The 23,099-nt window shown below is 39.4% G+C and overlaps 1 protein-coding gene and 1 long non-coding RNA gene across 5 annotated transcripts in view; one reads left to right on the top strand and one right to left on the bottom strand.

The window, feature by feature from the left end:
• Positions 1-23,099, bottom strand: part of LOC143363220 (KICSTOR complex protein SZT2) — a 281,412-nt gene that overhangs the window by 54,219 nt on the left and 204,094 nt on the right. For 3 of the 4 annotated variants that reach the window (XM_076803815.1, XM_076803817.1, XM_076803818.1), the window contains exons 20-23: positions 17,454-19,363; positions 12,992-13,086; positions 8,603-9,026; positions 3,427-3,802 (exon numbers count right to left, since the gene is read on the bottom strand). In XM_076803815.1, coding sequence (XP_076659930.1) covers positions 3,427-3,802; positions 8,603-9,026; positions 12,992-13,086; positions 17,454-19,363 — 2,805 coding nt within the window. The remainder of the gene's footprint in view (positions 1-3,426; positions 3,803-8,602; positions 9,027-12,991; positions 13,087-17,453; positions 19,364-23,099) is intronic. The other variant, XM_076803816.1, reaches the window with a different exon arrangement.
• Positions 21,876-23,099, top strand: part of LOC143363230 (uncharacterized) — a 159,726-nt gene continuing 158,502 nt past the window's right edge. Inside the window, exon 1 of the long non-coding RNA XR_013083779.1 lies at positions 21,876-22,057. This is a non-coding gene — a long non-coding RNA (uncharacterized LOC143363230). The remainder of the gene's footprint in view (positions 22,058-23,099) is intronic.

Below are 23,099 nucleotides of genomic sequence, written 5' to 3'. Positions count from 1 at the left end.
TGCATTAATAACCGGAATACGAGAAGTGCCGAAAACAGGCGATTTGTCCGCACTGTGCGGCCGTCCGAGGCCGTCTGCACCGATTGTGTATATCGCGGTGCAGAGTTCACTTAAAATAATTTTAATGTTGTCAATTTTAAAGTGTCCGCTTTTTTAAAAACAGGTCCATAATGGGGATACTTGGGGATATATTCTTATTTTTCCTAATTTTTCAAAAGTGTGACGTGGAAAATTTGCCTACGTTCCTCCGCACCGATAGCGAAAGACTGGAACGCCCTCTGACAGTACCGATGCGAACGGAGTAGTCGCGAGCGCTGTTCCTGTGACGTCCTAAAACTAGTGAGCGTCAGACTAAGCGTTTTGAGCGTTGCGCCACTATTGGGCGCGATGCGAATTTGCAAGACCGTAGCCAGGCCTAGGGGGTTCGGGAGCCTTGTTCTCTTCGAATGGAAAATTGCGCACGTTCTCAAGAAGAGGAGCGCTACCGACTGGCCATGGAAATACGCCCGTAAGGAGACAACGAGGGAGTGACCGAACTAAGGTTGAGCAACCTGGAGGCGCCGACGAGGGATTCTGGACCAAAGGCGACCATCTACTCAGCCCTATCGTCGCCTCGTCTGGAGAGAATTCAGGAAGGAAGGCTGGGACCAACCACGTAGGGTCCATCCCTTTGCTCCCAGACGCGAGCGAAGCACGTAGGGTAAAGCATTGCGAGGGGGGAAGAAGATGAGGAAAGTGGAGGACGCCTCACTTTCACGTTCCCGAGTCACTGCGAATTAGGACACTGTTATGTTGGCCATAGTCGCGGATAGTCAAATTGTAATCTAGAGATTGCGTAATTAGTAGTGCCGAGTACCAGGGGTCAGAGGAGAGAAGTCGCTGCCGAACAGCTGCCGCCTCTTTGCTGGTAAGTGCCAGCCAGGCCTCCTTGTGATTTCGTAACTAATATTTTCGCGGTGGCTCGTGTAGCATCTTGGTGGTTCCGCGTTCGCGGCGACTTCGCATGATGACTCTGCTCCGCCGCACAGTGGGCCATTCTAACAATCTAGCTTTACTCAATTTATAACTTTTTACTGGATAAAGTTATTTGCAAAAAGCTGTTTTAATATTCTTCTAATATCTTCAGAGCATTTTATCAGTTAAAAAAAAAGAAAAAAATGTATATCTGTATTAAGACAAGTACGTGAATAGGAAAGCCAAGATTCCAGTGAAGCAAAGATAATTCCTAAGAAAATTTCAAAATGGCTGGCATGGTATAGTTAATACATAATACGATTATTGCTGCATACTTCTTTGTAATACCTTAATAAAACATAAAGAACAAGCAAATTCTGATATAGACAAAGGGTAAATTACACCAAGGACAACGTCACTGCATTAAAAATGAAATAACTAAAACAAACTTGGCCTTTTAACCACTATTGTAAAACGAATAGTATTATAAGAAAACCGACCACGATGTGTTTCAGAGAAAGATTGCTCGAGAAGTAAGGAAAAGTTAACGTAGAGCTCGAAACGAAAAGTTCAATTTATTTATGGAAGATGCTTATCAGCTTTCTGAACGAGAGACTGAAAAGTTTGCTTAGATTATACAGGACTCGTCGATCGCGCATCAGTTTCTTGCACGCGTGACTAAAGAGTGCGTTTCCGTCTTGGACACATTATTTTTAAACTTGTTTTTCTCAAAAACGTGCAAATATGCGCAGTTAATATCTTTTTGTAGGAGATGGACTCTGGTCAGGAATGTACGAACATACGTAGGTTAGAAAATGGTAACTGTATTTCCTGAGAAGTAACAACGGATACATAAAGGTGCGTTCTCGAGCGCAGAGATGTTGCCTCGAGGTAAGGCTGCAGCGGACTGACTCTTCAGCCGCCCCCCACTCCCGCATGTGCTCGACCGCAGCGCACGCAGTCGTCTCGGCGCGTGAGGCAACTATCTAGCTGTTCTACATTTTACAACGTAATCTTGTTTAGTCGTTAATTGACATGCGACAAGAATTTGATTGAAGAGAGTTGAAGAAAACTTTTAAAGTCTTTGTAAACTTAAAAAACAGTTATTGCGTCATATAATGATAATACCTAAAAAAAAAACTTTTTTGCAAAAATTGAGTAATAATTCTTATAGTTTCCACAAGACACTTAAAAAACGGAAATTGAAAAATAAATGATTAACACAAAAGTTATTCACTTTTAAAGAATGAACCAGAAAACCACAATACGAAATTAAACCTTATTTTACAAATAACCGTAAGAGAAATTCGCAAAAATTTGAGGATGTCAGTGATGGAACCTGTAAATTATATTATGCCATACAAATTTTTATCTTCGGGAACAGTTTATATTTCAATAAAGTCAAGCTAGATTGCGATTCGCGCCGGCTGCGTAGTCGTTGATTTGAGGAGAAGTAACGCATGATCTTTTGAACATTTTCATGGTGTAATGCCGCGACGAGAGCCCCGAACATCAGGCTCGCTGTCGTATTCAACGCATAAAGAGTTTGTACGGGAGAAATCGCGCAAGCGTGCTGACCATCCGTGGCTACAGTTTATGCATCGCGCCTGGCTATATTGGACCGCTGCCAGTTTCCATCAGCCACCAGCGCATTTTACATCTCGATTAAATTCATCTTAAAGCCGTAAACGCGTGTCGAACGGTCTTGTGAGAACCCTTCCTGTCGCGGGGAACGCCCCGCGCTATCCTACATAGAATCCTGCGACCATTCGTGAGCTATCCCGGACTTCGCGCGGTTCTCGTAGGCTCAGAGTCGTCGGTAAGTATTAGAAGTTCGAGAATTACCATTTGCACGACACCTCCGGGTCTCTGGAGCCCGATTTTGTGAGAAAATTCGTAATTTTTCGCGAGAGAACGAGGCTGCGAGAAATCGTTTTTCCTGGACGGACCGCGTACCGCACGGCTGCGCGTGGCCCGGCCTCTCGGCCTGTAAATACCCAGTGTCGCTTGCGGTTCCGACCCTGAGTTAGAGCCGCGGAGAAACAGCGATGTGACATAAGGTACCTGCTATGAAGACATTACATTTGTTTACAACGATTGCACAATAAATGGTGAAAAAAATGTTTTTCAAATGACAACATTTTTAGTAGATATTCTTACGTTTTCACTATAATCTCCTAAAATCTCATTTTCATCGATTTGTTAGTTCTAGTCTTATAATTTAATTGAAAAAGATGACATGATTTTTTACACGTTTGTAAAATCGACAATTTTTAAGACATCGAAAAACCTTTTGAGATTCGTTCATCGGACACTAAAGACTACAACATATTCAAATTTGAATAAAATTCGAAACATTACTCCAAAAAGTGTTCGATTTCGCGTGGAATGGCCTAATATGACCTTAGCTTAATCAGTTTTCAACATAGTTCGGTCTGTTAATTGAAATTATAAAGTTTAATATGAACTTACCTCTTATTAAGTGATTCTATTTGAACCGGATTAAATCCCATTATTTGAAGATACTGTTTGTATTCGGACAACATCAAAGTACACAATTCTTGATGCCACTGTACCATATCTGTTTGTCTACTGTGACTTGTTTGTACTTGTTGTTGGAGCTGTTGATGTACAGTGGTGTTTGCATTTAATGGTGACTGTGTTGCTAACGAATGATCTCTTGTTGCTGCAGATTGCAAACGCCATGAAGGTAAAAATAGCAATGGCGTGTGACAAAAATGTATTAAACGAGAATGCTGTTTGGATGTATTCAAAGTATTGGTTGAAATTGGAATATTTGGAGCAGCGCTACGATTCTGCCACATTACGTATAATTTATTTAAATCCTCTGAAAAAGTAAAGAAAAATTTATATACAGATCATCGTCTTATGGACAGTTCTTTCATACGATATGATTTGTGTAATACTGAATTAACATTTTTTATTTTTCAATGCATATCCGTCTGTTTCTAACCTGATGGTACAATTTTAGCATCATTTCCTTTTTTTACTAAAAATGATTTATATTTTGGGTTACGCTAAATTAAAGTTATTATAAATGACTCATCTTCGAAACGTACACGTAAAAATAATTCTATTCACGAGACGAAAATTCCTTATTCGCTTTTGTTCTTGTTTTCACTCTATATATATTCTGTACATGGAATATCATAAAGCAGTAAAATACTAATCAATCTTATGTTAGACGGGCTGATTAGACCCCTTTTATATTTGTAAACGACAACTTTCTTTCTGTAATATTTTGAAGAATGTGAAAGAATCATATAGACCCACTTTATGACAGTAGTCTTTGCAGTTCTTATACTGTCTTATTTCACGTATTACAATCGAAATTGCATAATAATGTTGTTCCAAATGTTAGACAATTAAAATTGAGCTATTGAGTTATTGGAAGTTTTTCTTTGCTCATAAAGTAAGGGTAAAACTTGGGTAAGTATTTGGAATAGGGCACCCCAAGGGTCTGATTGTGCCGCGTGCCGCACAATGGGCAATTTGGACGAAATCGGATTCAAAGTCAAAGAACTTTCGATAGGAATAAGGTAGAGCGATGAAATTTTTTTAAATGATAGCTGAAACTTTGTAGAATATGGGAAAAATAGGGAGATTATTACCATCCAATCATTTCAACGAAAAAATGACTTCATTAGTTTTTGTCACAAAAATCTATTTTTTGCAAAATCCTGAGGTCGTAGACAAATTTTGAGACCAGATTTGAAATCAGCGCGAAAAAAACTATGGGAAATGATATATAGCATGTTAAAAAAAATTTTTTTCCGCGCGTGGTATTGGAAAAACTAAAATGTTCTTGAATTTGTGCGCGTTTAATGAATTTTCTCGAGGTTAAAAACGTTCGTACCACAATCTCTCTATTTTTCCCATATTCTACAAAGTTGCAGCTTTCATTTAAAAAAGATTTCATCGCTCTACCTCATTCCTATCGAAAGTTCCTTGATTTTGAATCCGATGTTGTCCAAATTGCCCACTGTGCGTCGTTGCCGTGGGGCAACGAAGACGCGATACACGAGCGAATGCAACGAAGATGCGCGCTGCATGGTCTCTTCATACTTGCCGGGACCGGAGGGTTTTACGTACGGACTATAGGTCCAAATGCCGTGTTGCCGATATTCTGTCGAAGCTCGGGCGCCTTCGTTCCGGCCATTGGACTATTCTCAGAGACCGCCGTTGTCCGGCGGCTGAGCAAGCGGCTGATCATTACCAGATGGCCTTTCGATAGCGCATTGACAGTTCCCTGCTGTGCGTGGCACAAAAAAAAGGTTTCTCGGTGCTCTACAGCTCCTTAGGTAAACTATCGGTATCTCTCCTCTAGAACATTATGGAAATAGGAATCGTTCCTGCCTCTTCGTGAAACAGCATCACACATCCTTATATATTAACGTGAATTATACATATATTGTAAAAACGAGAATAGTTTTTTTTTATAGGAAGTATTCACGTTAGGAAGGGAATCATGCCTTGTGAAATCGATCATTTTTGGGGGACTATGTCTCGACTTTTGATGACATTGAAATGTGTTGTGGTCCAAGTGAAACTGGAAGCAATCCGAAACAATACACCCAAAAGTGTCCGATATCGTGTGTAATGACTCAGTCAAATGATAACTTGTAGAATAAGAAGAATTAATTCCACATACATTGCATCGTTTTGTCTTACGACTCGAAAAAATGTATATGGAAAACTTCTGAATTCTTGTCCATAATGACCTCAAAATGATTAGATGGAAGGTTCCCTGGCAGGAATACGATGGCGTATCTATATCTTGACCAATAAGACGAGACAGTAGACGTAAACATAGGCGCTCGAGTGCGACAGAGTTGAAGTTACCCTTACAAGACAATTAGCAAAGGACGCACGCTGGGTGCTTCACTGCCTTGGTCTCGTTGGACAGATCATAGGTACGAATGCGCGGCCGATTGGATCAGAGAGCAAGGGACAGGCCTCGTTCCACACGTACTTTCGGCCACAGTCGAAATATTGGCTACAGCGGTCACACATACTATGTAGCGTGTGACCTCGAAGCCAAGATACTGGGTCTGCGGGCGTGGCGGAGATGAGCATAGACAGATCTAACGATAGACTCCCCAAAAATGGTGGCACTGAAAGAATGGCGACATTAAAATGGTTTTTTTTTTTTTTGGTTGCGTCGTAAGACCTTACGTAAGACCAGGTATAAAAATCTGTCGCGATTGCGGCCTTGGTTCTCTGTTAATCGCAATTTTATAATTTAATTTTGTATTACGCGCCCCAAAAATGTATCGGCGCGTGCGAGCGCTACCGATTCCGCGAGCGAACCACCGCGCCGCGGTTCGGCGCCCAGTCTCCAAAAATCTGTCTTGCCACGTGCGCGTGCTCCGCCGCTATACCACGTTGGTCCGTAAAATAAAGTCGGTGACCTTTTTCAGTTGTACTTGCGGGATTACTCTGTCTCTGTATCTTCTTCTCCACTAACCAGCTCTCCGTGCGCGCCCGCGACAGCAATCTCTTGCTCTCGAGCGAAATTTCAGCGAACCGCGAAACTTGCCGAGCTCTCCCGCTGCGAAATTTTCTATCTCGCTCGCGTGCGAACAAATCCCTATCGACGACCTACCGACCATGGACGTCATAAATCAAAACTCCTTCCGATTGTGCCCACCACTTTCGTAATTTTTAAGCCAGCCAAATGCAGCACGTGCGGAACCTTGTACACCGTTAGCGTACTAAGATTTACAACCGTAGATGCTTCGGAACCAAATGTTATACGTATATTTCCACTTTTCCAATTTTCCATTATTTCCACCAGCTTTCGAACACACCTTGCAACCAATGAATTCTAATCATTTTAAACTTGTTCTCCGGAGTTTTGACTTATAATCACTTATAAGATATAAGATATAATTTAACAATGCCAAAATTGATTTGTGAAGCTGATTTTCATCGTTCCATCGTTAAATTAGATTATAGTTTGAACCATTACTTCTTAACATTACAACTCAGATGAACAATATTCTTTTCTCTACTTCGAAAATGGATTGTGTGCGGATGCTGTCGTGGCACCGGCGGCCGATGCCACGCGGCCTGTGCCAGTTGGCGGCCGCCGGTGCCAGGCGGCCGAAAACGGATGCCCAACGGCTTGCCCAGCTCTCAGCGGATGCATTGGCATCCCCGGGGTGTAGAGGGGAGTAAACTGTTCGGGAGTTAGGTAGCGAACCCCCGCTGTGTGCGGGTCTTAGCTTTTGTTGCGAGCATCTCGAGCGCCTTCTCAGGTTGCTTTTTATGGTTCCGGTGCGTATGGATTAGAAAATCGTGGTAGTATCCATACTAACGTTCGCCTCCGGCAAGTATGAAGAGACCCTTAGGGTCTATTCAAACTTGCCGGAGGCGACGTCAGTATGAATACTACCGCGTTTTCCTAATTCATATTTTCCGGGATCCTCGCTGGCAACTTGAGAAGGCGCTCGAGACGCTCGCGACAAAAGCTAAGAGCCGCACACAACGGGGGTTCGCTACCTAAAACCAAACAGTTTACTCCCCTCTACACCCCGGGGATGCCTATGCATCCGCCGAGAGCTGGGCATCCGGCGTTGACGATTAAAAGTGCGATTTTAAGTCGAAAATCGTGAAAAACGGCAATTTTTCCACTTTTAAGCGTTTATAACTCGTAAACGAATTAACCAATATCGGTGAAATTTTCAGCATGGATATAATTTATTCAAGCGAATCAAACACATTTTTTAAATTTTCAATACAGGCTTAGATAAAAAAGCTGAAAAAACCAACTTTTACTATTTCTTTTGCGATTCCGACCAATTCAAACGGTTTTCAAACATTTTTTACACCTCGTCTAATAAACTAATCCTTCTAACTTCTCAATAAAATTCAAGTAATTTGATCTAATTTTTAAAAAGTTATGATGCTTCAAATAGTGTAGACTCAGTTTTGCTCGTTAGTGTATGTGTAATTTAGGTTCATATATAAGGATGTGTGATGCTGTTTCACGAAGAGGCAGGAACGATTCCTATCTCCATAATGTTGTAGAGGAGAGATACCGATAGTTTACCTAAGGAGCTGTAGAGACCCGAAAACCTTTTTTTTTGTGCCACGCACAGCAGGGAACTGTCAACGCGCTATCGAAAGGCCATCTGGTAATGATCAGCCGCTTGCTCAGCCGCCTGGCAACGGCGGCCGGTGGCATTAGTCCTACGCCGGGACGACAGCGCCAGATTTTCGGTTAACATGGGATTAGTCCTAGAGACCGGCGACAGAATCGTCCGGTCCCGGTAAGTATGAATAGACCCTAAAGGAGAGGTTGGTGAGGGAAGCGAACGTTGTAGGTGCTCTAACCGTGCCCAGCACTGATGTATAGGAAAGAGTTGTTCAGAATGATGACCTTGATAACATATTTCAAGGTCATTGAAATCAGTGAGGATCCCCCTATTCCGAATGATTACCCAAACTAGTTTTAAATCAGAAAGGGGGGAGGGTGCATTATGTAAAAATATAATGTTTATATGTTTAATTATATCACTTATGCCTATTATGAGTAACGCCCTATTAACGCAATCACCTGACAAATAACAATTGTATCGTTATTTAAAATAACATAATAGAATTATTTTTTTTTACTATATACCTTTCACTTTTTTCTCCCGAGTTCGCAATTCTTGCAGATCGTGAACTGCTTTCGCAACTGGATCAATACTATTATGCGAACATGTATTTGATTTCATATCGCGCATTGTTTGACCAAGTACTTCGTTCCACGAAAACTGACCATGTTTTGTGTTTTGTACTCTATTATTTGACCTTGTCCATTCTTTGTCATCGTTGTGTGTTATAGAAGAAAACTTTGTTAGACTGTCCATATCCATAATCTGGAAATAGTGCGAATTTGTTTCCCTTACTAAACTTGGTCGATGATGAAATATTCCTAATTTCTGCATTAGTATGTTTCTAAAAAAATTCGATCTTGAAGAAAGCCATGTTCCCAAACTGTTAATCTGTTTCATTAGCTTTTCAGATTTTTCTTTCGACCAGTTGTACATGTAAAGCGTTATCTGCAACATCAATGTTGTTCAACAAGCTTACAATATGAATACAGTACATATAGGACCTAGAGAAAATACTGTAGAGATTTGGAAGCTGTACTGAACAATTGACCTCCGTACTTGTTACCAACATAGTGTAAACATTTATACACTTCCACTACCATTTTATAAGATGGTCACCAAGCAATTAGTAAAACTTTCCTATTGAAGATTATATTCGGATACAATACAATGGCATTTATTCCAACAACTGTTACATATAGAGACTTTGACTACGTGACTACTTTACTTTCTTCTTGGAACCACGTGTTCATATAAGAGGTTTGGCTTACACGCCCAAGTAAACAACTCTCCCCTTATGGGAAAGTACATGTATCTGGGAAAATTCGGAGGAATGTTTTTCAGATTTCGCCATACCCTCCTTCCATTTCTAACCGAATTCAACTATAACAAGGGCTCAAGCTTGCCCATAAGGGGGTTAGTACGCAACTGAAAACGGAGCGACACAAATCGTGAGATCGGTCTCATAGTCTCATAGTCGGTTTCATAGTCACTCGGACAGTTTTAAAACGTTACAAACCGTTATTCTCAAGGCGAGTTTACTAAATCAACTCATACATTTCTTAGTGCGTCAAAACCGAGAGCTTACGAGCATTAGCATCCGCGTCAATACATTACACCTCAAGAATTGTAGATACCTAGTATGTTTTTATAAAGAATATATTGTGTTGTTATCTTATTTTTTTAAACTCCAGTAATCACCTCTACCGATCGAGGTGTATAAGTATCTTAAAATGTTACGAAAGCCGATTTCCGAATACCTTCCGCTAACCCATCCTGTGACACTCACAAGGAGAGGCCACGTCCTTCGGGTCACCGATTCGGTTGAAACTTTGCACACTTATAGATCTCGTTCTCCTCTTTACGAATATATACCATTATAGGGGCAGATACCCAATACTTTTAGAGATATTGATGATTGAAGTTTCATTATTTCCCATGTAATGCCGTATTTTTTGTAGCCTACAACAAGAGTCAATGTGGCGCAACGGTAGCGTGCCATGTTTTCAGCCGGACGACCAGGGTTCAAATCCTGCCGACTAACGCATTTTTTTTTAAATTTCATTATGTTTTATCAATGCATATTTATATTATTAATTTCAAACGATTAAATTTCACACATAAAATTGCATTTTGAATTACAAATAACATGTATTCCGTATTTCACAATTCCATTTAAATTATATAATCAATACGGATCAGACAGGATGTCAGTATCAATCAACGTTCGAAAGGACAATATCATATAAGGGAGTAAAGACCGCACTTGTTTAAAAAAAGGTAGATGAACTTATGTCACATCACACAAACGTAATAGTAACTTGTTCGAAATCCGGAAAGTTAACACAAGATATTTATAAAGAGTTCTTAAAATTTAATATATATCTTTAATATATAAATTACTATTACTATTTAATTACTATTAATTATTATTTAATATATAACAATAGTAAATAATCCTGTTGTCAGTAAATAAATACATGTTATTTGTAATTCAAAATGCAATTTTATTGCGTGAAATTTAATCGTTTGAAATTAATAATATAAATATGCAATGATAAAACATAATGAAATTTAAAAAAAAATGCGTTTAGTCGGCAGGATTTGAACCCTGGTCGTCCAGCTGAAAACTTGGCACGCTACCGTTGCGCCACATTGACTCTTGTTGTAGGCTACAAAAAATACGGCATTACATGGGAAATAATGAAACTTCAATCATCAATATCTCTAAAAGTATTGGGTATCTGCCCCTATAATGGTATATATTCGTAAAGAGGAGAACGAGATCTATAAGTGTGCAAAGTTTCAACCGAATCGGTGACCCGAAGGACGTGGCCTCTCCTTGTCAGTGATGAAACAGGCATCGGCTAGTCCACGACAACCCATCCTGTGACACTTGGTGATGGCATCAGCTAGTTCACGACTTTCCCGTGTAAACGAACAAACCTCGGTCCACGCATAAACAGCCTAGCCCTCGGCTCATAATACAACTATGACTATGTCTGTTTCATGGATTTTATAATACTCGTCATAAACTAAAATTATTCAAATATTCCTGCATTACCTGACCCTGCCTGGGTAGTTGAGTTCGCTCTACAGTGAATCAGCGTTGTACGTCGCCGAGCATCTGAATTAACCGACGTCGAAATATCCTCACTACCGCGGGGTATATCCCGTGAAGGGCCAAGAAGCTCGAGAGCCGCCGCCGCCGAGGAGTGTAAACATAACACGGGTCAGGTATATTGGCGTGAGACCAGAAGTGATACCAAATATGATATGATTGCGATGATATTTACATAGTATCACTTTCATTAGAAAAATGCCACGAATATGTTGGTAAAAGTCTTATAAAAAAATAATTAAAAATGAAGAAGTTTTGTTATTGGATTAGTAGTGGTCAAAGAAAGTATCAAAGAAAGACATTTTCCCAGCCTTCTTGTCCCTGACAGACTCGTATGTACCGTGTTGTGGACATTCATCGAGTGGACTCATTTACGATTCCAGCAGTACTCACCTACCGACATCTACCGACGCAAATGACGAAAACACGCTTGAGCCGAATGCCAACGTGACGAAATAGCGCTATTAGCCTCATGTTATGTGAACCGGCAACTTTAAACACAATGTCCATAGGTGAAAAATGATCGCAGCGGGTTCATCAGTTGCTCAGTCGAATCGGCAGAATCTCAGAATCAAACTGACCTTAAGATGTTGGTATTGTGATCATTTCTTGCCGAGATATAGCGAGATGAATGAAAAATGGAAAATATGCAAATTTTAAACATATTTTCAGAAAAACCTGGTATATCGAAGGTATATGAGAGATCTTCTTTCTATTGCTTTATTTGCATAAGATTCGACGATGATTTTTTCGCTTTCTAAAGCCAGTTAAAGTTCAAAAGACCATTTTTTGCTTTAATGTTTCATAACTCGAAAAAATCGCACTATGTTCGACAACCAGAGACTTCAAACTTCCAAATGATTTTTTAACGATATCGATACAACAAATTTTGCAGGAGTTATAATCACTTGAAATTGACCTAATTTCTCGGGTTCGTAGAGGTGATCCTATAATTTTTTTTTTAGGAGTTTTAAATCTCAACACAGGATAGGAGCGGAAAAATTCACTACTCAAAAAACACTGCCCGGCTCGAATCACCCTTCTCGCGACGAGGGTCGCCGCCGGCCCTCGGCTTCGACCACCCCTCCTCAGCTACAATTATGTTTGTTTCAACGCGCACTGCTCCCTGCCGGCCTGTCGCCTCGGTTCGACCGCGCAGGTCTTACCGTACACGCGGTCCCAATTCACAGAAGGGTGGTCACACCCTCCTCCTTGGGCCATAAAGGGGCCTAGATCGCGACCTTACCACGCGGCCTATACATGCAGTTTCCAACCATCCGGTTGTCCAACACATGTTTCGCGATGCCAGTGGGAATCCCCACTTCAGGAGACTTGTAAACACAACAGATTCTCGCTCTCTCAACGCCCCCTTGTACAATCATCATTTACAACAAGTAATATGACGCATTATTTACAACTAACGCCAATACAATAACTTAAAACTACAAGAAACACAAAAAACGCTATTCTGTCCGCAACAAGGAGTGTATTTGGCACACTGAGTTGAACACCCTGTATATGATCAAAATTATTTAAGAGATTGGAACTTGTAACATGTTAGAATGTCACTGAAATCGTTAAGGTGTCCCTCTTTGTAGATAAGCGTGATTATTTATTTTAAAATGTCAGTTTTCATATGATATCATAATTCTACTTATTTTCCCCACCCCATACCCCCTCTCCCTATTCTATTATGTCCCTCTTCACCATTATTATTAAATTCCATATCTCTACAAGTATTATATTATTAATGCTCGAATAAATTGTTTAATCATAATCTGTAGTTACTTACGTTATCGTTTCGAATCTCAGCAAGTAACAATCGCTGTCTAGATACAAAACTTGATTCCAGTATCAACGGATTAAACTTTTGTAGTACCTTTTGATCTACGAAAAATAAAATACCATTAGTAAATGTAAATAATATATGTATAGCATAAAATAATATTGAAATATTTATTAATAAAAGTTAAATAAAATTGCGGTATGTGTATACAGATATAGTCTCAATGGTATGTGTACAAGTTGAACAAGATTGTCGAATCTGTATTCTTGGTACTTGTGTCAGAAGAGGAAGAAAGGATAAAGTTCCGAAAATCAAACAAGTCAGTTGAGCTTAAATTTTGCACATAGCCTCCTTTTGCATTCAAAACATATTTCCGAATAGGAGCTTTGACAACTCGAAATAAAATTTGTATCATTTTATTGTCATTTTCTATGATACCAACATAACATTTTGTACCTTACCGGCATTCCCGTGCCTACTTCAACATGCTTTTGTATCAAACTAATCAATGTGAACGCGTCGCTTTTATTGTCTGGACACATTTTCAAGCGATATCTACCGCCACGCTCAACCATGCGTATAAAACAATAACAATTAAACATAATCATATGCAAACTGTAGGGAGCATGTGTAACTTCCTAAGCAATCCGACAGGTGGCGTAGTTGGCAGCAGTACTGCTAACCAGTAACGATGGGTACTGTGACGTCGCCCTAATCGAAATCAGTGCCATCCTAGGTATGATCAGGTATTATTATAGTTACGTTACCGCGCATATTTATTACGTTACCGCGAATATTGCGACTAAAATTAGGAGGTCACTCGAGTAGGGAAAATAAGAGGAAAGGAAGGCTATCTGTAACCAATAAAGGACCGGAAACACTTCAACGGGATCAGGACCTCTTAAATGAAGAACAGCAAGGTATAACAGACCCGAAGACAGCTCTCCAACTCTCTTCAAGGACTTTGAGTCATAAATTTGCCGTCCCAAACAAAGGACCTTTTTAGGAGGAATCGAACAACGACAGTCAAGTATGTGGCACGTTGAGTACACGTGCACGCTCCTGGACAGTTTCCCTTTAGGCAACCCCGGTGAGGCCTTACGCACCGAGCGTGACAAATTAGAAAGACACCCACGACGTCTTCTCCTGCAAGACTGCTACGCTACATCGGTTTATAGGAGGAGACTACTCTTCTGATTGCACCACATGACGCCCCACCAAGGACGCACCCTGGAACCAGAGGCCTGATGAAAGAAGCAGAGGAACAGGGGCACTCACTCTTAAAAACTCTCTGATTGACATTAGACCGATCTTCTCCTAAAAAGCTTACGTTTGAAATACAGAGACAGTATTGTTGAACCACCACTCCCTGTTTCATTTTTATTCTTCGTAAAGCCGCGTTCGGGAGTTAATACTTTAGTATTTTAAGGTGTTTGAATCCCTGCCGCGAAAACATTTATTATATCTGTTCGTGCCATCTAGAGACAAGTTCTCCGGTTACAGAACTAAGAAGAATATCACAATACCGAGTTGCACTAGGGAATAATCCGAGGCACTCACGTCGTCCTCACTGGACACGCCAGTCTCTGGTGCACCAGCGTAGCGTATGCACGCAATAAAAACAGTGATAACCGCAACACGTGAGGGCAAGTTATTACCCAATCCCAGCGCTACTCTACAAAACCTAACCCATACCTAACCCAGACCACCGACAAGATACTGTTTAAAGGCTGCTAGTCCCTGTGCTATTCATCGATATAGGCAACTGGGACTAAACGGATCCAAAAATGGTCGGTAAATGCGTCTCGTGGTCCCACCGACGAGACACTCTCGTCGGTTCTGGAACTGATACCGTGGAAATATCACTGATCTGATATACCAACTTCGCTAAACGTTTCGCCACCGACGAGATACTGTTAAAGACTGCCAGCCTTACGGGAGATTGTGGCACCCGAATCATACGATGTTTTCTAACGCCCTCTAAGATATATTGTGGCTGGAATAAGAAACAGAAGGCATCGAGGGTGTTTCTTCGCTGCAGAATTGCAGAAGGTCACTGAGGAATCAGTGACTTTTCGTTGGTAAAAAGGCAAATCATCACGTAACCATGTCGCAATGTTACATTCTCCGACATTTTGTTTTCTTTTTGGTGTTAAAATATTAAAAGCGAAATTAATATAGCGGACATGGTGCGTGGGAACGAGGGAGTTTTTGGACGCGGAAATTCCGTCTTTCCCAAGTGCGTACTTGAATATACCAGAATACACTAGAATATAGCAGAATATACCATAACCTTCCAAAATATACCAAAACATACTGGAATAGCCGAATATACGAGAATATACTACAAAATAATAGAATATAGCAGAAAGCATTAGAATGTACCAGAAAATGCCAGAATATACCAGACTCTACTAGAACATACTAAAATATACTAGAATGTAGCTGAATATACCGGAATATACTTCAATAAACTAGAATATAGCAGAATACGCTAGAATATAGATGAATATAGCAGAATATACTAGAAAATACTAGAATGTGGCAGAATACATTAGAATGTACCAGAAAATGCCAGGATATACCAGACACAAAACAAAAAAAAAATGTCGGATAATGTTAACCTTCGTACAGACCTGAACATTTCGACGAACATTGCGCCGAACGACGAACGGAACACCAGTTTGGACGGGGCCATGAACGCCGCCAAGTGCATTTGTACGTGCGTTTGTGTGCGTATTCGTGCGAACGGTTGATCTATCAGTCGCCGGTTTTTTTATCCATTCATTAAAAATTATTCTCATCTATTGATAATTATCGACATAATATTTTTTAATTAATTATATCACTTCTTCCTTATTTTTTTTTTTCAAATTGTTAAAAAGACCTTTGCTATGAAAACATTGCACTTGTTTAAATCAATTGGAATTTCTCACTAAATATATAAGAAAGATTATAATTTAAACATTTGCGTGAGCCATATGTGCATAAAGATCTTCAATTTATCAATCATACCCGAATATACTCGTCATCGGTTATGGTGTACCCTAACTTAAAGTTGTGTGACAGAAGAGCGGAAATTGATTTGATGCAACTTGCTTGGACCGACAATATGGTCGTAATGAAACAAGCGTAAGCGTTGTAAATAAATTACTAAAACAAACATCAGGCTAAATAATAAAACAGTCTTTCCCGACGGGTTGCGAGGTCTACGCAGAACCTGCATTTTAGAAGTTTTTGCAAAATTAACTTAAACACTTTACATAAAAAATCTGATTCACTTTGTCCTACGAAAATGTAAAAAGTTCCAAATATCTCTATATTTTTAATGTAATATAGAGTGGTTCGCAATAATATTCGGATAGTTTTAAAAGGATAGCTTTTTTAAGACTGAACTACTACTTTATCACATGGAGAGAAAAAGAAATTTTTAAAGAATTGTTAAAAGTATCTTGTTATCTTTCTTATATTCTATTAGTCTCACTAAATATATCGAATAAGTGACATTGTATTATTAATACCGAAAGATAGATATTGAAGCATATGAACACAAGGGCCGATAGATATAAAACATATTCGTTCATAGCATCGTGTAACAGAACATGCGATGCGAGAAATCTCGTCGATAGCAGCACGCAACAGAAATCGCAACGCGAGATATTTCGTTCATAGTGTCGAGTAACGAGCGTTTTGACACGAAATATCTGGTCCATAGCTTCGTATACGCGACATAGTGGTAGCGAAATATCTTGTCCATGATAACGATAGGGTTAATGTCGATTCTCTGTCCCGTTTGCCATTCGGTTCGCCGAAATTAATGTCGATTTTGCGTTTCGTTCGCTATTCGGCGCAATGATCAAGTCTGTACGAAGCTTAACATTTGATGATAATCGATATGGTTACTTGCTGATTGGCCTTCTTACCAACGAAAATTGCCTTAGTGGCCTTCTCACCCACGAGAATTTCCTCAGTGGTCTACTGCACCGACGAGATGCCGTCGGTGACCTTCTGTTTCTTACTTCAGCTGCAATATAGCTCTCGTAAGGCTGGCAGTCTTTAACAGTATCTCGTCGGGGCCCAAACATGATCCAACCCGCGTAAAGCAATATATAACAAGTTCAGAAACGGCACCTAATCCAAGCGTTAGGTGAAAAATGTTATGTCGGTGAGGTAGAAAAAGAATACTAATATGATAAAGATTTTTTTTTCAGTCGTCTAAAATCCTTTTGGGAAACATGTTTTTAATGCAAAATGAGGCTATGTGTAATATTTGAGCTCAGTCCGATGTGATCGATTTTCGGAACGTCTGCCGGAAGAAATTTGGTTTCATAAACTAAATTTATGTTCGGCAATCATATATGTACTACTATAAAGTTTGAAAATACGGTGTGTTTATTTTCTTCAAGGTTGCTTTATTTATTGATTCTGGAAAAATGCAATAATGTATTGATTATTGATTATACTTTACCTTTCGGGACAAATACTTCTGATTGAACTTTTTCGTCAAAGGATGCTTTCCACTGACAAAAGTTTCTAGCTATTAAAATACATTTTGTATATGTCCCTTGTTCATCTTTGTTAAAATCACACGGTACGTAAAGAGGTAAGTTCGAATTATCTTCATGTTTTAAAAAAGCGTGGTCATGCTTCTTATTTATCATTTCATCGTTTAAAACAAATTTCTCAATGAAAGGTTGTTTATCTTGCAAAACAAAAGCTCTACTGGACGTATCCGGCGCTTGACCTTGGGTAAGAATTTCTAATTCTCTAACAATAGTAGCTATAGGATGTCTGTGGTAAATATTTACTTCATGCTTCTTTACCGACGGTACTCCAATTTCTAAAGCAAAACGGAACCACTGAGGTAATGTCACACAATAAATAAAATGTAATTTTCCATCTTGGCCAGTTTCAAATCGATTAATCGATAAATCTGGTCCTATCCTTTGCGATACATCTGTTTTGGTTGTCGCCTGAGCGTTTGCGTTTTCCATATGTATTTCCGATATATTAGTTGGTATCGGCTCTGTCAAAGGTGTTGGTAAAAATTTGTATTCTGTCACCAAATCCCAAATAGCATGTTTCACTGTGGAACACAATTTTTGAAGCAAAGCTTCGATATTAACTCTGCCTTGTTTCCAAATTTTGAATTCGATCAGAGGTGACGAAATAGCTGATTTTTTATCAAAAACTGATGTTGCGACAATATTTTCAAAGTCGTTCTCCTTGATATGTTCTGGAAAACCATTTTGTGGTAATTTACCATCGATTGACTCCATCGATTCTCCAGCGTCGTCAGCAATTGCTAGAGATATACAAGCGATGCCTTTGCTACCACTGGAGTGACTTTGATTGTATAAGAAAATATCGGATTCGGCAACCCGTTTTGTCGACCCTTCGATCTGCGAATAATCTTGAAAATGGCAATCTACTCTGTTATCGGTATACTTTGGTATATACAGAAACTGAAGAATATTTTGTCGTAAATAAAATTCTAAAGCGCCAATGTATGGTATGCAATGCTTTTCTATGCACAGCTTTATTATGCATTCTGGTGGCTTTGGCGGTTGAATGAAATGAACATCGTCAGGTGTTAGTTTACACATTGGATTTCTCGCTAACATAACGGATAAAACTTCTAATACTGCATCATCCAGACGATTTTGCAAAACTTGTACCAAATCGCGTTTAACTTCTGGCCCTGCGTCTGATATTCCGTGTACCATTAGAACAATCGAATCTTCAGTTTTGTTTAAGATGTTCGATTCTTTTTCACTGAAAGATCGAACTCTAGGCCGTGTATCATTTGCCACGGAATTCTCATTTAACTTTGTCTGCGACAATGAAATTACGCTATTACTTCGAGAAACAACAAGTTTTTCATCACTTTCCGATAGCTTACTTTGTAAAATTTTTCCGTCAGTTATTTGTTCATGGAGTCTTAGGTAAAATACGTTCTTATTATTTTCTTGGTAGACGAACATATTATTACGATTAGTTACAGCAAATCTGTTCAATACTCCGTGTAATGCTTTTATACCCCGTGAAAGTCCAGACCTACCAGGGCCGGTTTTCAATCGAGGATGTAGTCGAAAAGTAAATTCCCAGACTACCCGACATCGGAACATACCAGGTGTAAAACTTTGTACCGAATCTCTACTTTGTATAGTACTGCTGAACTCGTTTCCTGCTTCCGATTTCCAGTTGAAGTCTTCGCTTGTTTCAGTTTCTAATAGTTCCGAACATTTACTTGTCTTGTGAAGATTTTGTAAAAGTAAGTATTGATTTACTTGACGGCAGGTACTTTTTATTTTGTTAATTAAAGTGTTTTGAGTATGCCAATAACTGCTTACTTCGGCCGATGTAATTTCTAAGAACCTGTTGATAGTTACAAAAATGTAATCATTGGTAAAACCTATAAACTGTTTACTTTTTTTTATAAAATCCTGAAGATTTTGTCGAGAAAATGTCAAAAATCCAAGTTGTAATTTAAAGAATTCACTGGTTCGAAATTTATGCGTGTTTAAAGTTGAGCGATTTTAAGCGTTTTTAACAGGTATGGGCGCCGCCATATTAGTATGTGCTCAGACATCGTCCAATGAGCGTAGCCGCGTGAAGGTTGGTTGGTGTTAAGATCATAAGCTGCGGGTGGGGGGTGAGGGAGGGAGTATGCTCATAGTGTGACGGATCGCCAAGGTAGCTGGACAAAAGTAATTTCGGTGACTATCGCAGAATTCTCTAATTTCTATTTGAAGTTATTAGAAAAGGTCTAGAACAAAGGAAATCGCGTCTCTAAACTAATTTTACGACGTATAATGGCCATCGCAACTGCTTATAGTCGACCGTACCATCGATATATTTTACTATGTAGCGTATTTAAAAGCTTATTTATTAGATAATTGTGTATATTTTTCTCACATATTGTACCGTAAGGTATGTATTTTAAGATATGATACAAAAATATTTCATTATATTATAATAAATATGCTTTTTGAATGCCTGACTCTTATGGCAAAAATTTACTGACAGCATCGTAGAAGTTCAACTATACGTAGACCTACAAAATGCTGTTCGTGCTAATTCTTACAGTAAAGTATTCGGTGCTTCATTCGCTTCAAGATGTGTATAACAAGGGATTTTTTACAAGTCGATTTTGATGAAGCCTATGTGAGATATAGCTCAGCTAGTTTTTTTATTATCGGCAATCATCCACTTTGAGGGGATGAAAACAGCCCTCAAAGTTGGGGGACAGAACCACATTTTTTGAGATATCTTAGAAACCAGAGGTCTACAATATTGTGTGCCAGTTCAATTTCCTTCCCATATGTGGGTATTTCCTTGTTATTGTTGCTGTGACTATATGTTTCCATGAAAATGTTTATAACATTCATCGGATTGACCTTCATATTTGTAAAAGCGAATCTAAAACTGAACAAACAGGAAAAGTGAAAATAATATGATTATCGTATGTTTACCTTGATTATCGTCAGAAATTATTTATGTGGCACTGTCTTACGAAACAGTAACCTTAAGTTCTCAATATGCATGTTGCTTTGATAAAGAAGTACCACACAACTCAAACCGTAACGCAGAAGGACTAATAGTACAGGAAGCAAAGCCATATTTATACATTCTTCACATTATTTTACATCTTCCCCTCATTCATCCTAATATGCAATAGAAATTCTTGAAAATATTCGCTTCTGTTCCAAATACTGTAAACGATCGAGGTAAAACTGTAGTGTCCGGCATTTTCCACTAGCTCTTTACAGAATAATTAATCATTTTTTACGATAATCATATTATTTTGTCTTGTCCTGATGGTTAAATTTTAGATTCGCTTTTACAAATATGAAGGTCAATCCAATGAATGTTATAAATATTTTCATGGAAACATATAGTCACAGCAACAATAACAAGGAAATACCCACATATGGGAAGGAAATTGAACTGGCACACAATATTATAGACCTGATTGATAGGTATAGAGAAGCAAGGTATATGGATCTGGAAACGCAATAAGAATTAATATTCGGCGACCTAAACGAACGAACCGACTTCTTTTAATGTTCTCCAAGACGAAGAAGATTTGGAACATGAAGAACCCAAAATAAAATCAGCTCGTTTCAGAGCTACCATATACAAAGAGAAAAACTCGAGTTTCAATTATCTTACGGATCCACAGTTTAAAAAGGTTCCAGATTTATTTTGACCGAAGGCCAAAAGATCTTTGAAATTCGCAGGTGAATTGGCTATAACAGTCGGTACCCTCGCCGCCGCACCGCGGTGATTAGCACCGCGTCACGCTGCTACTTGCGCCACCTTCTTTAGCTTGTGGCGGACCCCTTGAAGAAGGGTTGATCGGACCCAGGTAGGAGCGTCGTCCGCGGGCTGGGACCTTGGACGCATTTGGTCGCCAGGCCCAAGCTCTTCCCGAGCGCACACTTAGTCGCCGGAAGTCTGTTCCTACCTGGGGTGCACATTTGGCGACCAGGTTCGGGGTTTTTCCTTGGCGTGCACATTTGGCCGCCAACCCTTGACTTTCGCCAGGACACGGGTGTTCGGTGCAAGGACACGAACTTTCTCCAAGGGACACGTACAGGAAGCGACGTCCCCACTCCAGACGTTTCCTTGTTCGAAGGAAATTCCTGGAGGCACGGGGAATAGATATAAGCGCGGATTCTAACGGATGAGGGAGTCAGTCAGTCGTTGTCAGTTGTCGTCATTTGCCGTCAGTTGTCGTCAGTTGTTCGTAGTCGTCGTGAGTTTTTGTTGTTTAATTAATAAATGGTTATTGTTGAATTGGGTGAATCATCACTTAATATCCAAACATCACACAACCAAAAGCTACTAATAAAACAATAAACGACATATAACCAAGTGGTATTGTTCAAAATACTATACACGTTTATACTAAATGTTTATGCTTCTACAAAACAAGCCAGAATTCCTTCCTCCGCACGCCAGGTGCAAGACTATCTTTCATTATGCATAATTATTGTTAAATGGCAAAAAGAAAAAAAATACTAAAACACATATCCCCTATTTTGGATCAAAGATCACACACCCGAGGTTATATTAAAATGAACTAACAATAACTACGACAAACTGCAAAAAAATCAATTTTTAATATATTGTTTAAATATACTTTTGTCAAAATTTTCTTAAGCGACTACATTTCCCATTAGAAAACACACAATTTAAAAAAAATTTAATTTTTTTGACCTCTGGTTTCCAAGATATTTAAAAAAATGTGGTTTTGACCCCCAACTTTGAGGGCTGTTTTCACCCCCTCAAAGTGGATGATTGCCAATAATAAAACAACACGTGTCAAATATTTTTCGTAGAGCTATATCACACATAAGTTTCATCAAAATCGGCTTGTATCAACTAAATATGTTCCCTTGTAAGTTTAAATACCGAGAGGTGCAGTAGGTCAAAATATTTCAATTTTTATTAAGCGGTGTTTCGCTGCTCCGTATGGAACAGAGGGCACGAAGCCACGGCTGCCGCGACCTCGCCGACAACCTTGCCACTTGATATATGTTACGCGCAATGCTTATAACGTGGTCATTCTGCAAGATGACCAGGCATTTTGTAGAATGCCCAATTTTTGGGGCAACGTATATAATAAGTAGGTATTTCACAAATGGCCCGGACCTTTATATAACCTCTTATATAATGCCCACGGTTCGTTGGGCAGTGTATTGAATCTATAGTTAACATCATTTTATCTTTATTTATTATTGCTTGCACTCTGCCTGTTACGACCTAAACTTGGTATCTTCATAAGATGAGCACATGTAGTTTGAAATAGTTTCTTTATATTTTGCACATCTGCCACTAGGCCTAACCTTTTAATTATTGAAGTTAAATTTTCTACGCGGAACCAAACACTCCGAGCCATCGATTCTAGACTCATAATGTCCCCTTAGAGGGGACATCCGAGAACAAAGCGTCCCAACAGACCCCTTTTTATAGAAGAGGTACCGTACGATTTCTTAATACGAAAATCTCGAGAACACTCCCTTCTGGAATTCGTCAAGACAGTTTCTAGGGACACGCCCTGCGGAGTTTTCCTAAAGGATCGCTGAAAACGCAGAAGCAGAAGCTC

The sequence above is a fragment of the Halictus rubicundus genome, unplaced genomic scaffold (genome assembly GCF_050948215.1).
Source record: "Halictus rubicundus isolate RS-2024b unplaced genomic scaffold, iyHalRubi1_principal scaffold0028, whole genome shotgun sequence".
Lineage (NCBI taxonomy): Eukaryota > Metazoa > Arthropoda > Insecta > Hymenoptera > Halictidae > Halictus > Halictus rubicundus.
The sequence above is the reverse complement of the archived record's forward strand: the minus strand, read 5'-3'. Positions and strand labels throughout refer to the sequence as shown.